The 19,661-nt window shown below is 50.4% G+C and overlaps 1 protein-coding gene across 5 annotated transcripts in view; it reads left to right on the top strand.

The window, feature by feature from the left end:
• The first annotated feature begins 1,429 nt into the window (after positions 1 to 1,429).
• The window catches only part of Pla2g6 (phospholipase A2 group VI), a 41,421-nt gene continuing 23,189 nt past the window's right edge, over positions 1,430 to 19,661 (top strand). For 2 of the 5 annotated variants that reach the window (XM_028789869.1, XM_028789867.1), the window contains exons 1-4: positions 1,430 to 2,140; positions 10,897 to 11,146; positions 15,991 to 16,206; positions 17,293 to 17,476. In XM_028789869.1, coding sequence (XP_028645702.1) covers positions 10,938 to 11,146; positions 15,991 to 16,206; positions 17,293 to 17,476 — 609 coding nt within the window. In that variant the 5' untranslated portion in view covers positions 1,430 to 2,140; positions 10,897 to 10,937. The remainder of the gene's footprint in view (positions 2,141 to 10,896; positions 11,147 to 15,990; positions 16,207 to 17,292; positions 17,477 to 19,661) is intronic. The other 3 variants (XM_028789868.1, XM_028789866.1, XM_028789870.1) reach the window with 3 other exon arrangements.

The raw sequence follows: 19,661 nt of genomic DNA, 5'->3' as shown, positions 1-19,661 counted from the left end.
ATTTGACTAAATTCCTACTGAAAGTACTAAGATTTCTCCAGACATTGATTTAATTATTGAGAGACAGAGTGTCAGGTTGGGAATCAACTCAACCAATTGTGGCTGAGTTTGAACTCCTGATCTTCCAGTCCAGAATCCAAATGCTGGGATTACACATGTGCAATTGCCAGACCCAGAATTGCCTGACATCTTCAGGTAGAGTTGGTAGGCGATAAATCCAATTTTATCACTTGCCACTCGGTTTGTTTAGGGGCTGGGTAGATACCTCACTTGGAAAAGTGCTTGTGGAGCTGTCACGATGACCTGAGTTCCATCCCCAGCACCCACGGAAAAAGCTAAATGTGTTTTTGAAACTTCAAAGCTGGGAAAGAGGAAACAAGAAGACTCCTGGGCTCCATGGTCAGCTAGGCTAGCCCAGTGGGTGAGTTCCAAGTTCAGTGAGAGACCCTATCTCAAAAAACTAATGTTGTGGCACACACCTTTACTCACAGCACTCAGGAGGCAGAGCCAGGCGGATCTCTGAGTTCAAGGCCAGCCTGGTCTACAGAGAGAAACCCAATGTGGACCTTTGGCTTCCACCCGCTGATGTGTTTATAAAAAGAGAGATAAAGAGTATGTTCTGTGGGTGTGTGGAGAAGTATGGGGGAAGGAGAGGTCTTAGCAGGCCCATGCCGAGGCATCTCTTGCCCCTGAGGGACCAGTCACACACCGAAATAGCACAGAATAGAGTTTATTCAGGGCATGGGGAGGGGAGCCAGGAGGGTAGTAGAGGCAGAGAGAGAGAAAGGAGAGAAGTAGAGGAGGCCGGCCATGAGGCCATGACCACGTGGAGAGAAGGAAAAGGGAAGGGGCAGGGGACAGAGAGAAGCTAGAGGCAAGAGATCAAGAGAGAGAGAGAGAGGAGGGGGCAAGCAGCCCCTTTTATAGTGGCAGGCCTACCTGGCTGTTGCCAGGTAACTGTGGGGCGGAGCATACCTGGCTGTTGCCAGGTAACTGTGGAGGTGGAGTTTAGACAGAATACTAACACCCACCCCACGTGCACGCTCGCACACACATGAAAATTTTTGTTTGGTCTTATTTCTACCTAACCGTTAGTTCCATACTTTTATGTGCAATCTGGCTTGGGAGAACCTGGCAACATCAAAGCAGGTTCTTCCCGGTATGTCTGTGGCTTTATTGACTTTCTTTCTTATTATCTTCATGTGTTGTCATAAACAAAAAGTTCAGAGTCCGGGCCACCCTGGGTTCCTTGAGGTCAGAGGGAGCCAGGAACAGCCTCCTGCCCCTTACCAACATGTCAGCTAAACTGCCGTCATGAGAAACTTCCGCCCGACGCAGGCATGGCCGCCGTCAGCCACTCAGGATTGGCTCCAATCGGTAGCCCGCCCCCTGGCAACAGAAGCGGCTTCCATTGGGCAGTTATAGAAGATGGCGGCGCCTGACCACGTGCGAGGCCCATGCTTGGGGGCGGGGCCACAGCTGGCTGCAGCTCGGGCTCGGTGGATTGGTGGAGAGTCGTCGTGTCGTCACGTGGTCGGGGCGCGTTTGTTTGCGGAAGTATGAGGGCGAGAAGTGCTGAGTAAGCCGAGGTGAGTGATGGCGCGGCGTGGGCGGGGCCTGGCGGCCCTTCCCAAACCTTCCCGGTGCCCCTGTCTTGGTTGTCGTCACCTGGACCCTGCTTAGGACCGTCCTCGTGTCTGCGACTCTGAGGCATGTCCTCTTTGAGTGCTCTCGGCTTCTGTCCTTTGATCCCCTGCCGTCCCCAACTCCCATCCTGTGACCGCGTTCTTCTCCGTTGCCGCCCTCAGTTTCCCTAACTTCCTAAATCAACCCGACCCCCAATTCGTTGCCTGACTTTCACCCTGGACTGTCCACTGTCCCCAGCTCCTCCCTCTGCGCTTCTAAGTGCTCCTGATTTTCTGCCTCATTGCCCGATCATTGCGCGATTTCCCCCACGTCACCTGTTTCCTGCGTCCCTCCCGTTGTGCCCAACCCCCCAGGCCCCATTCCTAATTCCCTTATCTTCTCTTGTGCCTCCGCTTTTCATCTGTTCCCACGTGTTTTCTAGCTTCCAATCCTGGGTTCACCTCCAGCTCCCACCGATGACCTGGAAGCTGGCGGCAGGGAGCCTGTGACCCAGGTGACTGTGACTAGGGATTGGGTGTGAGTGCGACAGGGAGGACACAAGAGTTTATGGATCTGTGCCTAGATTTTTAATGGGCTATTCACATGATCCCAAACAAATACCAATCCTTCCTCTAAAGTTCCCACACCTACCCTCTAGCAGGTTTGGTTTGGCATCATTGAAGCGCCACCCTTAGGCTAGTGCAGTGTTTTGTTCTGATCTCCCCCTTCACGTTTCTGGAGCTTGGAGGCCATACTCTGTTCTCTGTTTTCTCACTGTGCCAGATAGGACTGTATTTCCTGCCCACTTAATGACTGCCATGAGGCTCAGTATTTGAATGAGAAGATGTAGAAGACAAGGCTTGGTGACCAGTGTGGCCTCGTACAAGCTCCCAGCTTTGCTGTTATGTCATAGGCAGCATGGAAAGGGCTGGGGGGATAGGGAGAGAGAAGAGAGAAAGGCGGAGAGCAGTCCCTTTTGTTCATGTTTTCAGTGTTTATTAGTCATCCTGACAACCAGGCTCCTTCATTTCTGTTACCTTTACTCTCCGCTCATTTTCCACTCAGCAAATATTGATGTAGCTGGCCCACACCCACTGCTCCCCCTTAGCATGGGGAAGGGGGGCCAGTGACCTCCCTTGCCAGAGCCATGCTAATGTTTGGTGCTAGACTTTTCAGTGTAGAAAGTTCCGAACTTATTTTTTAAAAAATGATGTATTTATTTTTATTTTACACATATGAATGTTTTTCCCGGATCTATGTAAGTACACTCCATGCATGCCTGGTGTGTATGTGTGTTGGGGTAGAATAGGGTGCTGGATTCACATGGACTTGGAGTTACGATGTAGATTGTTGCGTAGGTGCTGGAAACTTGAACCCTGGTACTCTTCAAGAGCATCAAATGCTTTTAACTTCTAGCTATCTCTCCAGCTCTGAGGGCAGTGGTAGTGACCCGCCTCCAGGCAGCTATGCCCAAGGGAAAATGGCATGCACCAGTGTGCCATGTTGAATACCATTGTTCAGAGGACAGATGCCTTCCCTACCTTTCGTCCTGTGCCCTACAATGTGGGACCAGCCATGAGACTCATGCTATCTAAGGGTTCCACCTGTTGGCTCAGAGCTTCTAGAAGTTACTTGTTAAATGTGAATTTGGTGGCATGCTTAAGAGGGATTTTCTATTCACTCAGTAGAGTGTTATCACTATGGGGTTGCCTGAACACTGCATTTGCATATGTGTGTGTGTGTGTCTACACGAGTAAGTGTGGCCTGTGTGGAGGGCATGCTCTCCTGGGCAGCGTGAACAGATACGAAAGCTGCAGAAAGGACGTCAAGAGTGATGGCAGGGCCTCGTACTTGGACTGGACCTCAGGGCCTCAGCCTGCAGCCATGGGGTGGTGGGGTGGACAGGGATAGGTGTCAGCTGCTCAGGAGGGTGATGCCCAGTAATCTAATCATGAGACACGCTGTGGGGATCAACCGGCAGTTCTGTGTGTTTGGGTGTACTCCTGGAAGCCCCTACACCATCACCTGAGATGGGCTCAGATGTTCTGGCCTGTTTCTCCTCCCTCCAGGTAGAGGCAGCTCCATCACTGAAAATGCTAAAAGCGAGACTGGATGTTGGTACCATGCTGGACAGTGAAGCTGATTTTCCCAGGAGGAACCAACCCAGTCCAGTACCCACTGGCACTTCCAAGACCCAGCAGTGCTGGAGGAAGGGTCTCCTGGTGGGGGAGCAGGTGGTCATTGGAGGAACGCCGCAGGCTGGGTTCCCGAGCCTTGCTTTGTGGAGTGAGACTGATGTGCAGGGGAGTGGGATCCTTGTCCCACTGCCTCAGGGATGCCGGCTGGTGCCTCACAGATGTTCATTCATCTGTCCCTATCCACCCAGTGATTTGTTATCTTACATCAAACAGCGGCTGGAAATGAGTGCCATGCACTCAAGGAATCAAAGCAGTGCTGTGGTCCTTTGTGAGGGACCCCATGGAGTGGGGTTGCAGAGGAGAAAGGCTGAGGGAAGAAAAGAGCTTTCTGGAGGAAGTGGCCTCCAAACTGGTTCTTGAGAGACAAGAAAGGAAATGTTTATTTGAGTGCATGCCCCCTGTCTATCATGAGAGAGATGTTAAGTGGGAGTAGGAGTGATGCAGACCAGGGAGTGAAGGTGCAGGAATGTGACCTGTCCAGGAGGTAACACTGGCACTGAGTGACTAGAGTCGGGTCAGGGGGCTGGAGTGTAGGCTGGGCCTCTTCTGGGGATTCTGACACATGCTCTAGAGTTTGGGCTTCCTGAAGTATTGGAGATTCACAGGACATACAGAGTCAACAGGAAAGTACTGTCATTCCGCAGGGAATTATGGTCATTTAGTTTGTAGCGTATGTGCTAGACAGCCACAGAGGAGCCATGTGTGTAAGGCTAGACCAGGACCTAGACTTATGCGCCTCCATTTAGAAATGTGTTGAGCACCAGCTTTTACGGAGGGGCCAGTCCAGTGCTTGCTTTGCCGTTAGAGTGACAGTGGACCCAGAATGATGAATGGGGGACGGGGGGCTCGCATAAGCAGGGAGGACATTCTGGGTCTTACAGAATAGACCGGATGGAGCGTGGCTCTCACCAAGCAGCTTCTACCTGAAAGCATCCAAAAGTGAGGAGGGAAGGCAAACAGCCTGGCGGCCTTGTCAGAAGAGTGACCCCAAGAGTGAGAGCAATCCCCCTGAGACACCCCCCAAGGACCTTCATGGCTGAGGCTGACCTCCTCAGCCAGTCCTCAGACAGTGATTGCCCATGGTGGCCATGCATGCCTCTGTCCTCCCAGCTGTGACCTCTGCTGTGTGTGCCAGGAGGGCGTCTCCCCATCCCCTCGACTGCCTTCTGTCTTTCCTTAGAGCTTGCTTCCTCTCCAGTGTCCTTCCCCAGGGACCACACACTCTGAGCAGAGCCTGGGCCTGGCCCTCGTGGACCCAAGTAGCCCCTCCTGGAGACTCACCGCAGACCTTTCCCCGTCCCTCCAGGGCTCTTGTTTGGTTTTCATTTTGGTGGCCAGAGTGTATTCCCATAGTTTGTCATTGGAACCCTCCGTTTGAGGACCTCCCTGGGTGTGATCTCCTTGTCTCTGATGTGAGTATACTTGTCTCTGGTCTTCCTGTCTTCAGTTCCTCCAGGAGAGCCTTAGATGCCAACAGACACCATCTGTCTTCCAGAAACAAACCAAGGAGGCACATTGGGCCCCTGACAGGGAGTGGGTTATAGGGGCAAGGGGAGAAGCCACAGATCTTGACCTTACGCTGAGTGAAGGGTCATCACTGGCACTGTCACCATACATGGCTTAGGCTTGTCCCTTTGCAGTTGTGGCACCTCTGGCTTGAAACAGGTGGTCTGTGTCAGATGACCTCATCAAGGAGCCAGCTCTGGGGTGGAGCAGTAGTGACAGTTGTCAAGCAGTAGGAAACATGTTATAGGAACTAAACACTGTGAGAGCACTCCCAACCACTCTGATGGCAGCCTGTTCCTAGTCTGTTCTGCCCTGTAACTAGACTGGAAGGACCGAGCTGAGACTGTAGGGACAGGATGGCAAGAGGTAGGCACACATAGGTGCTTTGTGGCACTCCTGCCTGGCCTTGCCATGCTTGTTCCAGGATGTGGCCATGGGTCCACAGAGTTCGTTTCCCCTCTTCCATCTGACAAGAACAATGCCTGCTGGTGGTGTGTTACAGTGGTCTGGCGCCCGGCCTTTTCCTTAGTTACTGTGTCACATCCTGTATCACACTAGCCCTAGAGGCAGGACAGAGCCAGGTCTTTCAGCATATGGGACGTGTCTCTACCAGAGGGTGCTGGGGTGAGGACCTTCCTCTGAGTGAGGGTGCTGCTCCCGCTGGCCAGTGGGTTTAAACAAGAGAGGCTTTTGGGTGCACCCTCCTCCACTCCCCGGAGCACTTCTCTGCAGCTGGCCTAGCCTCCGGCAAATCTGCATAAAACTACACAGCCTGGGCTCACCCGTACCTGCTGTCTATCAAACCCTAGTCATTTTGTGGGCCATTTGGAAAATCAAGAAAAGCAACAGCATTACTCATGTAACCAGGACCTTCTTCTCTTCCAGTATCCTGGGATGCTTCTTTTATCTGTGTCTCTTTTAGTTTTGGATTTAATTTTTTTTATTTGGGGGGGGCAGAGTGAGTGCTACGGTGCCCATGTGGAGGTCAGAGGACGAGTTGGTTTCCTCATTCCTATTTAATCTGGGTTCTAAGAATTAAACTCGGGTTTCCAGGCTTGCATGGTAATATCTGCCTTTACCCAGTGATAAATCTCGCCAGTCCTCGCCAGTCCTTTTTTTTTTTTAAAAAAAAAGAAGATTGTGCAAAAATACTTAGTTAAATTTTATCACAAGAATCTTGACTGGAACCATACTTGGCTCTAGGGTAAGAGGCCTTGGGAGCCTTCTGAAGAAGCTTAGACTCTGGAGCTGCTCACCTTGGGCTGTAGCACTCATTCCTGTCCCTGTCAGCTCTGTGACCTTGAGCATGTCACTCTGTCTTTCCATCCCTTCACTTCCTCTTACTCGAAGTGAGGATAACCGTGTTGGAGGCTGGCTGTGCAGACGTGACATGAGCTCAGGAAAGCTCCCAGGAAGGGGCCAAGGGAGGTGTCAGGCATGCCCAGGCTGACAGTCACTTAGAATTTGTTGGAGAAATAGTTCAGTTGGTCAAGAGCAGGTCTCACGAGCAGGAGGACCTGAGTTCAGTCCTCAGTGGTGCTGTGTGCTTTTACGATTCTGGAGCCGGAGAAGTCAGGAGAGCTTGAATAGCAAGTTAGTTAACTGCAGGAGGCGCTGAGGAGGCCTTATCTCAAATCCTGAGCGACGGCAGCTGAGGTTGACCTCTGGCCTCCATGCAGGTACGCACACATGTGCACCTGAACACGCACATATCCCAGTGACACACACAAAGAGTACATGCTGGGGTATACAAGGAAAGATTTTTGTTGTTACTTGAGAGAAGTGTACTCTGTTCTAGAGCTCATTGTGAGACCACACTGGCCTCAATCCCATGGAGATCCAACTGCTTTAAATTCTCCAGGGCTGGGATCGAAAGTGTGAACCATCATACCTGTATGATTGTTTTCTTGCAAAGTATTGGGGGTACTGGGCAGTGGTGGTGCATGCCTTTAATCCCAGCACTTGGGAGGCAGAGGCAGGCGGATTTCTGAGTTCGAGGCCAGCCTGGTCTACAGAGTGAGTTCCAGGACAGCCAGGGCTACACAGAGAAACCCTGTCTCGAAAAACCAAAACCAAACCAAAACAAACAAAACAAGACACACAAGCTTTATATCTACAGTAATCCTTAAGCAGCACAGGAGCTGGATAGCTCTCTGTCCTCCATGCTATTAGAATCTACTTTCCTCTCCATAACCGAGGTATCAGTTACTGTTGTATCTGGGCTGCTCTTGACTCCAGTTGGCCAGCCCTCAGGGCTACGTTTTTTATGGCTCACTTAACCCATAGAGGCTTCTCCTCTTCCTCCGCCTTCTTCCTCCCAGTTCTCCTCTGACACCTAGCCAGGGGAATCCTAAACCCCAGCCACGTCTCTTCTGTCCAGCTACTGACTGTTGGCATCTTTATCAGAAATAACTTGGGGGCAGGGTCACAGATCTAAGCCCAGACTCCAGCGCTGCACTTAGCATTACAATAGACAGCAAGACCAAACCTCAGCAGGTTTGTGTGTGTGTGTGTGTGTGTGTGTGTGTGTGTGTGTGTCTGACTGTCTGTCTGTCTGTCTGGGGAGGGGGGCCAGGATCCTCATACCTACATTTTCAGCAACAAATCCTGACTGAGGCTGGCCATATAGCCCAGTAGAGTGTTTGCTTTGTGTTCATGAGGTCACAGGATGGATCCCCAAAGATATCCAAAAACAGTTAACTCTATAATGAGTGTGTATATGACTTTATCACATTTTACCATTGTTATGTCAGTGCGTGTGCATATATGTATTATGATACATGTGTGGAGGTCTGAGGACAACATAAATCATTTCCCTCCTCCCTCCTCGTGAGTCCCAAGGATCAACCTAGGGTGTCAGGCTTGGCTGCAAGTGCTTTAACGTGCCCAGCGACCTTGCTACCCAGTGGGCTTGTTTTTAATCATAATCTCGTATTGTCTGTTTAGACCGATTCATCCTCTGTATCTGTTTTGTGGTCTCTGTTTTTGTTTTTGTCTCTTGTTTTTCTTGTTATTGTTGTTTTGAGACAGGGTCTCTCTGTAGCCCTGGCAATCATGGAATTCACTATATAGACCAAGCTGGTTATCCTTGAACTCACAGAGATCCACCTGTCTCTGTCTCCCGAGTGCTGGAATTAAAGGCTTGCACCACTATGCCCAGCTGTGATTTTTGTTCTATATTGTTGTATTTTCTGACCCAGTTGCCAGTGTTCATTTTTGTTTATTTGTTTGAATTTAGTCCCACCTATAAGTAAGAATGTGTAAATTTTTTCTTAGTATCATTTTTATTAAGCCCCATGTCTTACCATTTTTAAGGTTTATTTATTTTTATTTTCTGTGTATGGGTATTTTGCCTGCACATCCGCCTGTATACCACGTGGCCACATGAATACCTGATATCTGTGGAGGGTAGGAGAGGGTACTGGATCCTCTGGAACTGGAGTTTCAGATGATTATGAGATGCCACGTGGGGTTTAGGAACTCAATCCAGATCCTCTGGAAGAACAGGCAGTGCTCCTAACTTCTGAACTCTCTCTCCAGCCCTATCTTGGCTTGTCAAGACAGGGCCTCACGCTGTAGTCAGAACTGGCCTGGAACTTGCTGTGACGCCTTGGCTGGCCACCTTTATTTGCCTCCTGAGCCTGGGATTCCAGGTGTGGGCCACCATATGGCTGTCTCTGTGTTAAAGAAGACACGACTTGCATTCTTTCCCACTGTCTCACTATTATAGGAAAAGCAAAGTCTTCCAAAGCTCCAGGATGTTTCCAGAGTGATGCAGTCATTTTCTCTAAATCTTAGCTTTCTTATTTGTAAGGATAGCCAACATTTGAAACAGTCCTGTCTTTTAGGTGCCAGGCTGGCCCCAAACTCACCCTGTGGACCAGGACGCCCTTGAACTCCACCCCTTAGTCGTCCTGGGATTCCAGGCATCCGTCTCCATGCCCAGTTAATGCAGTGCTAGGGCTTGCACACTGTGGTCTGTGCTAGACAAGCACAGTGTCAGCCTTGATGCCATTGTTAAGTAACACAAGGGGCACCTATCATAGCCATCTGATAATGAAGCAGGCTGCTAGGTGAGGAACAGGCCTGTGTGTGGTGCGGACTCCCTGGGAAGAGACATGCACATACACCCACCAAGGTGCAGCAGGCTGGTTTAAGATTCTCCATGCTCATGGAAGAGCAGAATGTTTACAACTAATGATTGACTTACTTCTGGAATGCTCTGTGAATGCTTTCGGACTACAGCTGCTGGAACTGGAAAGGGAAACCCTGAGGCGGTGTCATGGCTGACCCCCGCTCTGTTTTTAGCTTACTCCGCAGGCCTCTTGATTTGTCTCCATTCCATCACCAAGGTTAGTCCTCTTTTCCTACCCCGAGCCAGAGCAGAACAAGACTAAGAACTAGTGTCCACAGGTGCCACGCCCCCCCAGGGTATCTGTACTGCTGGACTCTGTCTGTGCTGTCTGTCTAGCCTACTCTTTCAACAGGTGACATGTTGACTCAGAGGTAGAGGGGTGGCCTCTGGGGAAGGCGACATACTTTCTGGAAGCCCAGGAAAACAGAGTTCTCTTAACTCTGGGGCTGGGGCTGGGGCCTAATGAGTGTGGAGCTCTGGGTTCCATCCCCAGTACACACAAACACATAGTCTAAGGCTCCAGTCCTAACTGGGAGGCAATGTTTATAGCAGGAACTCTGACTTAATCTGTAGTCAAAAAATAAAACTAAATTTAAAAAATCCTCTCCCTCTCCAGTGGGTGCTAAGGAGGTAGCCCAGTCATTCTGGTATGAGATTCTATCCCAACACCCATGTACAAAGAGCTGGACATGGTGCATCCACTGGGATCTCAGTGTTGGGGAGGGAGACGGGATACTGCCTGGGGGCTCGCTGGCCAGCCAGTCAAGCCTACTTGGTAAGTTCCAGGTCCCTGAGAGACCCTGTCTCAAAAACAAGGGGAAGAGCCCCTGGGGAAGGTGACCCTGGCCCCACAAGTTCCTGCATACACTCACGTGTGTCTCTGTACACATCAGTCCCCAAATGCATACTTAGTGTGTCTAGCCTACGTTCCCTTTCGTCCCAAGGATCCGGTTCTGTGGCCATTTTCAAAGATATGTGTGAAAGCAGTGAAAGGGTGCAGAGAGACAGTTGCTCCTCCCCCTCCCCCCTGTGGTGTGGTGCATTCTGTGGTGTATGTCATAGTGAGGGGCCCTAGGTTTTGCTTGTGGAGTCAGCGTGCTCACAGTCAGTTTTGCCATCTTCAGAATGTCAGCTCTGTCGTGCATGGTAAGAAGCTGTCTGCTTGGCCAGGCCTTGCTGCAGCCACCACATCCATGGCCACTGTCCATACTGTCAGCACTAGTCCTCAGTCATTCCTGGTCAGGGAGTGGTCTCTGGCCTGGCCTGGGCTCTGGAGCTTTCCATCAGGGCTGTTTCTCTCCCTTTCAGGTTCTTGCTAGTCCAGTACCAGGTCACAGGGCCAGTGGGGATGACGGAGCGCCTGTGCAGGACTCCTGTGAGGTGGGGGTGGGAGGCTGCATCTGACTGACCAGAGACCTCATTTTCTTCCAGAGCACAGGGGCAGGCTGGGTCCCCCTCCCTCCCCACAGAAGATGCAGTTCTTTGGACGCCTCGTTAACACCCTCAGTAGTGTCACCAACTTGTTCTCCAACCCCTTCCGGGTGAAGGAGGTGTCCCTGACTGACTATACCTCCAGTGAACGTGTGCGAGAGGAAGGGCAGCTGATCCTGCTGCAGAATGTCTCCAATCGCACCTGGGACTGTGTCCTGGTCAGCCCTAGGAACCCACAGAGTGGCTTCCGGTAGGTGATGTGAGTGGGACATGTGCCCCTCACTCCATTCCCTCTGTCCTTGGGCTTCCTTGGAGCTCTCCTGGAAGTTCTATTACTGGAGGGAAGAGCTGGGGGCAGGAGAGTGTGGGTCATCTCCTGAGGCATCTCTCCTGTAGAGGGTGGGGAAGCTGAAAGGACCCACTGGAGTGGCCTTAACTGGGTCTTCAGTGGTGTGACTGTTGCTATAGGGGTCAGGGTTTGGGCAGCTGGTGTGTAAGGGCTGGCACTAGGCATGCTGGGACTTCTTGGTTCTTGAAGGCCAGGGCAGAACTCCAGGGCAAGGCAGAGTGGGAGAAGGGGAGAGTTGGCAGAGCCAAGCCTTCATATTGTGGGGGAGCTGGGCTGACTGACGTTGAGGTGTATACCCATCCTCTTTCTGCTTGTTCTCCTGTCTGGCTATCCCATCATCCACCTGTTCACAGGAGCCCTGGGCCTCAGGCCAGTGGGCCCCGTAAGAGGACACACATGGTCTGTGCCCTTAAGGAACATGCAGACTGGTGAAGGAAGGCACAGGTACACAGACCTGCAGACAGAACACACTGTATGCTGTACCCAGAGCCCTTCAGAGAACGGCAGCCTGACTCCTGTGCCCAGGGCTTTGTGTTCCTCACACAACCTTTTCTTTTTTTTTAGACATGGTCTTAGTATGTATCCCTGCTGGGATCAACACACAACCGTGTCCAACATTCACGCTTTGACCACACATTTCTCAGAATGCAGCCCTGTTGGCAAGCAGCACATGACCGCAGGCCACTGTTTAGTTACATATCGTCTAGCTGATGGACTTGTAGGCTCTCTCTTGTTTTCGCTGTGTGCATGTATGTGTGCCTTCCTGTCTGTCATGTACCCAGGAGTGCTGGTGGACCGAAGGCCGTGACAGCCTTGGTAGGTAATGATTGTGTATTTTCCTACCAACTGTGAGTGAGACTTCCTGTTGCTGTATATCCTGGTACTTTATATTGTCAGTGAAAAAAACCTGCATGAGTCCCTGGAGGGTCCAGTGGAGCATCACTGTCCTCTCACGTGTGTTTATTTGGTTACAGTGCAGCCCCTTCCAGCAGTGACGAGCCACTTGGGCATCTTCTTCAGTGACGTACCTGCTCAGCTCTCAGCCGTTTAAAATAGTTACCTGTTAAAAATATTTATTACTATATTTTATCTTTGTATGTATATGACTATTTTTGCCTGCACGAAGGTCTGTACACCATGCACATGCCTGGTGCCTGTAGAAGCTATGAGTGTATATTACATATGATCATGGGTCTAACCATCTCTACTTACGCTTTTGCAAGTTTTGATGGTCTTATTTATTTATTTATTTATTTATTTATTTATTTATTTAGCTTTGTTAGCTTTAGCTCTGTGTAGCTTTGGCTGTTCTGGAACTCACTCTGTAGACCAGGCTGGCCTCAAAGTTAGAGATCCACCTACCTCTGCCTCCTGAGTGCTGGGATTAAAGGTGTGTGTCACCATGCCTAGGTATTATTTTTTTAATATTCACTTATGAGTGCGCACACACACACACACACACACACACACACACACACACACAGAGGCATGCCTGCAGAGGCCAGAAGATAGCATCAGATTCCCTGAGAGCTGGAGTTATAGGCATTTGTGATCTACCCTACATGGGTGGGTGCTGGGAGCTGATCTCTGGTCCTCCCCAGAGCACCGAGGGCTCGTGAAGACTTTCTCTCTCCAGCTTCCTTGGAGTGTCCTTTGTTTTGGGCAGAAGCTTCTCCCCAAGATCCACATTCTTTCTGCTCTGTAGAACTGTCTTTGTGTTATCCTTGGCTTCTGTGTGGCACGCAGCTGTCACACTGTGGTTACCCTCTGCCACGCTGAGCGCCTCCTTACATCTGTGCATACATCAGTTTCTGCTCTCATGTGCGTCACTGCTGGTTACTGCTACGTAACAAAGCACGCAGACCTTAGTGACTAAAACAGCACTGACTCATTCAGCCTGAAAGTCTGTGAGCTGAGCAGAGCTCAGAGGCAAGCCCTCACTTCTCTGCAGGGCACCTGCTGGCGTGCCTGGACTGCACTTCCCTCTCCGGAAGTCTCTCAGCCTGGTGGCTTGGTGCTAGTGCTTGGCCAGCCATGAGTTTATCTCGGGCCCAGAGATCTCCACCATTGCTCCAGCTCCCAGGGGCATGTTGGCCGGGTCCCAAGAGAGACGTAGAATCTTCTAGTGTCTTCCAGCCTCTCTGAAGACAGTGGGACATCTCTGCTTTTGCTTGTTGTAATGCATTTAGATTGTCAGGTTGCAGAGCAGAGCAATCTAGATCCTGGTGGCTTGGTGACAGGCATGCCAGCAGCCTTGGGACCCTGTCTTATAGCCTACACATGATAGTAGGTGTAGATTGAGGTTTGTTTTTTTGTTTTTTTTGTTTGTTTGTTTTAAGAGATTTATTTATGGGCCAGTGAGATGATTCAGTAGGTAAAGCAAACTTTCCAGCAAGCTTGACAATGTGAGTTCAATCCCCAATACCCACATTTGCACATATACACATACAAATAAATAAATGTAATACAGTTTTTTTTCCAAGAAAGATTTGTTTGTGTGTGCATAGGAAGACAATTTTCTGGAATCACTTCCTCCTTTCAACCGTGTGAGTTCTGGGGATCAAACTCCAGTCATCAGGCTTGGCAGCAAGCCTCTTTACCCACTGAGCCAGCTTGCCTGTCTTATTTGTATTTTACCTTATTTCCTAAGACAGGCTCTCAGACTGTTGCCCTCAAATTTACAATGAGGTCTAGGCTGGTCTTAAACTCACAGCATTCCCCTGCATCAGCCTTCTGAATGCTGGGATTATAGGCATGTGCCATCCTGCCCAGCTTTGGCATTTAAATTTTTGGGGTTTTATGGGGAGACAGACCCAGAGGAGACCCAGGAAAACTTGTTTGAAAACCTGTTATGGAAAGTTTGTAGACATTAAGCTTTCAAATAAGAGGTCTATCTAGTTTCTTCTGCTCTGCGTCTGGCGCCCTCATGACAGTTTATGGTTCTTCCTTGCTTTTCTGTATTCACTTTTTTTGTCTCCGCACACTGCCTGTTTTCTGCAAACGTTTCTTCCTATTCACTAGTTTTCTTTTCAACACCATCTAGTCTATAGACTATAGAGCCCTTAACTTGAGCTTTTTAAAGACAGCATCTCATGTACCCCAGGCTGGCCTCACGATTGTCACGTAGCTTATGGTGACACCGAACTTTGTACCCTCCTCCATGACAGATGCCATTCTAAACAGAACAGGTAAGGGAATAGCCAAGTGTGAACACCCAGCTCACTCCTGCTTTTGTGCTCTGTAGTGCGGTGCCACACCGGCAGCATCTGATGGACAGAAAGAGGGAAAGCCAAACCCAGTAGGGCTGAGGCCCAGTTTCCCTCTCCCTGTGCTCTGTGGAGCTGGTGGTGTCTTTGTAGCATGGATTGCCTCATACTCTTCTGAGAACTCCATGTTGCTGCCCTCCTCTGTAGGAACAGATACTCAGAAGAGGAGGGTGTCCACACAGCTTTATTCCTTTAGTCGCTCTGTTGAGAACCTTGTCCGGCATGGACAGGCTGGCTCCATCAGACCAGCCTTCTCTGAGCACCGCCCGTACTAGAGCCGGCCGGCTTCTGTCCTTGTATAGATGTGCGACAAAGCCAGGACGGTTAAGAGCCATGGTGAGAACTGCAGGTCAGTCTGTCTGCCTGGCTTCGTGACCTGTCACATTGCTTTCCTGCCATCCCACAGCAGTGCGCTAAGTCTCAAGTTTCACGTGAGGCTCAGAGAGGGGGAGAGGAGTACCAAAATCACACAGCAATTTCACAGCAGAACTAGACTCCAACTCAACTCTTTTTAAATGACTAGGAAAATAATGCATCTGCTCACTAGAGAAGTTTAGAAATAAGAGAAATGGATAGAAATGTTAGATTTATTCTGCTTCTGTACACATCTCTTTACACATGTGTCTCTTGACACATCTCTTTACACACGTGTCTCTTGACACATCTCTTTACTGCCCGTTTTTCATAGTTGAGATTACTTTGTGTTATATATTATTTGTATCCTGGTTGTTTCATGTTACAAAATAAACATCTCCCTATTTTTTTAAATTTTTTTTTAAAAAATTATGTTTCTCAGCCGGGCGGTGGTGGCGCACGCCTTTAATCCTAGCACTTGGGAGGCAGAAGCAGGCGGATTTCTGAGTTCGAGGCTAGCCTCGTCTACAGGGTGAGTTCCAGGACAGCCAGGACTATACAGAGAAACCCTGTCTCGAAAAACCAAAAAAAAAAAAAAAAAAAAAAAAAAATTATGTTTCTCACTTATTTTGTGTGTGGCCATATTATCATGTAGAGAGGAGATCGGAGGGCAACTCTGCGAGTCAGCTCTGAACTCAGGTGGCAGCAGATCCCTTTAGCCGTTGGGTCATTTTGCCAGCCCGTATCACCTTAAAGTACTTTAATGACTGTATAGTATTCATTCTGTAGCTGGCCATCTGGGTTAAATATCACTTATTCAATTCTGATCACACATAAAGAGCCAGAGTTTGAAAGTGTCCTGGATGTGACAATCAAATTAGTAGAGAATGTGATATAGCTTTCATTAAATAAGATATAAAATCACCAGATGAAAGACCCCCAAGCACAAATAGGTCCAAAATAAGCTTCAGTTTTGAGGGTGGTGTTGGAACAAGGGGATCACCCTGCAGCCTCAGGCAGAGGGTGGCCTGTTCTGGGGGTACGCTGTCTGATTACTCAAGGCACTGCCCCTGAACAGACTTCTGTCCCCATGACTCACCTGAGTGGCCTCTCTCCTGGTGGCAGACTCTTCCAACTGGAGTCAGAGGCAGACGCCCTGGTGAACTTCCAGCAGTATTCCTCCCAGCTGCCGCCCTTCTACGAGAGCTCTGTGCAGGTCCTGCATATGGAGGTGCTGCAGCACCTGACCGACCTCATCCGGAACCACCCCAGCTGGACAGTGACACACCTGGCCGTGGAGCTTGGCATCCGGGAGTGCTTCCATCACAGCCGCATCATCAGGTGAGCAGTGAGGGCGGGCGTGCACACTGCATGGGGGCCGCAGGGGCTGCTGGGGCCACTGGGGTGTGGCACCGCCTGTCCATCAGCTCTGTGGAACACACATGCTGTGCACTCCACACTGGGACCTTGTTCTTCCCACAGCTTGGGTGAGAAAGGAATGGCATTGCCATGGCTTAATCACCTGAGACCACTAATTAAAATCAGAAGGAAGTGCAGACATTGAATTCTTCCAACTACTCAGTCATCTCAAAGAGAGGCTGTTCAGCAGGAGAGGTCTGCCGAGGGGCTCGACCGTAGTACCCTTCCCAAGTCCCGCTGTTTTTCTGGAAGCTTGTCTGGTCTCTTTTATATCCATTTACTCAATGCTGTGTCAGCAAATTCCCCAAAGAGGTCACTGTGGCTTTGTTTGCAAGTCACTGGTTGACTGCCTCATACTCCTCTGCTCAGTGCCTGGGCTCTAACTAAACCTCACCAAGCTGGGCATAGCGGCTCATGCCCTTAGTCCCAGCACTTGGGCGGCAGAGACGGGCAGATCTGTGAGTTCGAGGCCAGCCTGGTCTATAGAGCAAAATCTTATTTAAAAACACAAAAACAGCCGGGCAGTGGTGGCGCATGCCTTTAATCCCAGCACTTGGGAGGCAGAGGCAGGCGGATTTCTGAGTTCGAGGCCAGCCTGGTCTACAGAGTGAGTTCCAGGACAGCCAGGGCTACACAGAGAAACCCTGTCTCGAAAAACCAAAAAAAAAAAAAAAAAAAAAAAAACACAAAAACAGAACCTGTGAGCTGGGCTGCCTCTAGGCATGACCTTGGGGACCATGGTGTCCCATCTCACAATCTGAAGCACAGAGGCTCAGTACATTGCTCATGACACTGAAGTTTCTGTCCTATGCGCCCTTTTTCTGTGTCATCTGTTTTAACCCTGTTGTCCCCTCATGCTGGCATGCCCCACAGGTGAGCAGAGTGCCCTGCATTCTGGATTGAATCTCCAGACCATGCTGTACCCTGCCTCTGCGTGTGGGCTCCTCAGTGTCCCTGCTTTGCTCCCCTGCCTCTCGCTCACCTATCACCCACCCAACCCTTCAACAGCTGTGCCAACAACACAGAGAATGAGGAGGGCTGCACCCCATTGCATCTGGCCTGCCGCAAGGGCGACAGTGAGATCCTGGTGGAGCTGGTACAGTACTGCCACGCCCAGATGGATGTCACTGACAACAAAGGAGAGACTGCCTTCCATTACGCTGTGCAAGGGGACAATCCCCAGGTGCTACAGGTAAGTGGTGGGTGGTGGGCAGGGGACTGGGCAACCGAACATCTCCTTGTGCTGGAACCTTGATTTGGGGCCTCAAGTTCATGGGTCTTTCTGGGTCTTCTCACTCATCCGCCTTTGATTCCTGAGGCCTAAGTTCCTTTGTCACCCCCTGTGACACTTAGAGGGAGAGATATCTTTGACTATGGAAATTCTCCAGTGAGCTGAACTCCATGGAAACTCCAGTCAGGCATGGAGCTCAGCAGCTGCCCAGAGCTGCCCCTGGGCTGCCCAGATCTAGCCCCTGGGCTGCGGGCATCAGGTCAGCCCGTGCCTGGAGGGCTCAAGGTGCAGACTTGACCTAATTTATGGACACTCAAATCGCCCTAGCTGGTGTAGGTGTTTGTGTCACAGGAGCTCCTACAGGCTTCAGATTTTCAGTGCCTACTTTTAATAAGGGTTCTTAAGTGTTTTAGCCTCCCCTGTAGCCCACCACCCACCAGATGTGGTGGAAAAGAGAGGTTATTAGGACACAGGCAATGTGAACCTGTTTAGAAATAGTTCTTTGGAGCAAATCTTATCTGGCCAGTGGTCGTGTATCACACCTGTCCTCTGACTCTGCTGCCTTGTGTCTGGACCAAGTGGCTTGTGTTCTAGTCAGTTCTCAGAATGCTCCCCTGGGTCAGAGCACTGTTGTCTTTTCCTCACATGAGAAACTGAGGTTCAGTAGAGGCAAGAAATGTGCCCACTGAGGGCCACCAAGCTAGGCCCGGGGTGGGCTGGCCTAGGCTTCCCCCATGTTGCCAGGCCCCTTCCCCACTGCTGGGTCCCAGCCTTTCTGGAGTCACAGCTATACCTAGTGGTCATGACTAACCTCAGGAGATGGCAGGGAGCCAGCCCCAAGGGAGAGGACAGAATCTTTTCAGCTTCCTGCTGGTGCAGTGGCTCGCTTGGTGCCTGTGGGGGAGTTTAGTATCTGGAGGGGAATTACATCTGTGGATAGACAAGTTTCCTCAGTATTGTTCATCTAGGATTTGCATTGCATTAGGTATTAGAAGCCATCTGGAGATGATTGCAGCTGCTGTGGGGCATGTGGAATGTAAGCCCAGCCGTCTAGGACCCCAAGGCACTTCAAGCCCACCCTGGGAGACAGAGTGGGCCCCATTAACAATGTACAGGGGAGGCTTTGTGTGGGCTCTTTGCAAAATAACCATTCCATACAAAGGACTCAAGGACCCAGGGTTTGGAGTGGCAGGAAGGGCCAGTACAGGAGCTGGATTCAGAACCTCATGTGTGCCAGAAAAGCATTCTGCCATGAGGCCCCATTCAGTTCTTATTGAAAACATAATACCTGCATTCAGAAAGATACTCTGCAGGACCAGTGGTATTCCAGTTCTCTTTCTGTTGCCGTAATAAAACACTAACCAAAAGCAGCTTAGGGGAGAGAAGAACTGACTTGATTCACTTCTAGATCACAGTCCGTTATTGAGGAAAGTCAGGGCGGGAACTCAAGCATGAACTGAAGCAGAAACCACACAGGACTGCTGCTCTCAGGCTGGCTCACTGGCTCCTGGGGCCTGGCTTAGCCAGGTGTAAGATCACCCTCCTAGAGGTGGTACCGCCCTCACTGGGTGTGGCTCTCCGCCCACAGTGGGCGGGGCTCTCCTACATCAATCAGTAATCAAGGTAGTCCCTCACAGATATTCCCCCAGGCTAATATGACCCAGACCATTCCTCAGCTGAGGCGTCTCTTCTCACAGGACTCTACGCTAAGTCAACTGACTGAACTAACCAGGACAGAAGGACACTGGTGGGTAGCAAGAGTCACTCCATCTAGAAAACCTAAAGCTCTTTTTATTGTTCTTATACAGAGTCTCACGTAGCCGAGGCTGCGCTGGAACTCACTGTGTAGTCTAGATTAGCTCTGAACTCAACCTTGTGCCTCAGCCTCCCCAGTATGAGATTGCAGGTGCGTGCTGCCACACCTGGGTGAAGATCCATCGGAAGTGTTCGTCTGAGCCACAGTCAGGACAGCGCCATACCCACACACTGACCCCACTGCTCAGGCTTTCCCCCAATCTCCAGAGCAGCCTTTCTTGCCCCATCCACCTCTCTGTCCTCATAGAGGCAAATGTCTGTTCCCTTTTGTTGTCCAGAGGAAGATGGCCCCTGGAGGTGAGAGATGTGAGCAGCAGGTGCTTACCTGTGT

The sequence above is a fragment of the Grammomys surdaster genome, unplaced genomic scaffold (assembly GCF_004785775.1).
Source record: "Grammomys surdaster isolate TR1022 unplaced genomic scaffold, NIH_TR_1.0 125852, whole genome shotgun sequence".
NCBI lineage: Eukaryota > Metazoa > Chordata > Mammalia > Rodentia > Muridae > Grammomys > Grammomys surdaster.
Note: the sequence above shows the minus strand (reverse complement) of the source record. Positions and strands in the feature narration are given on the sequence as shown.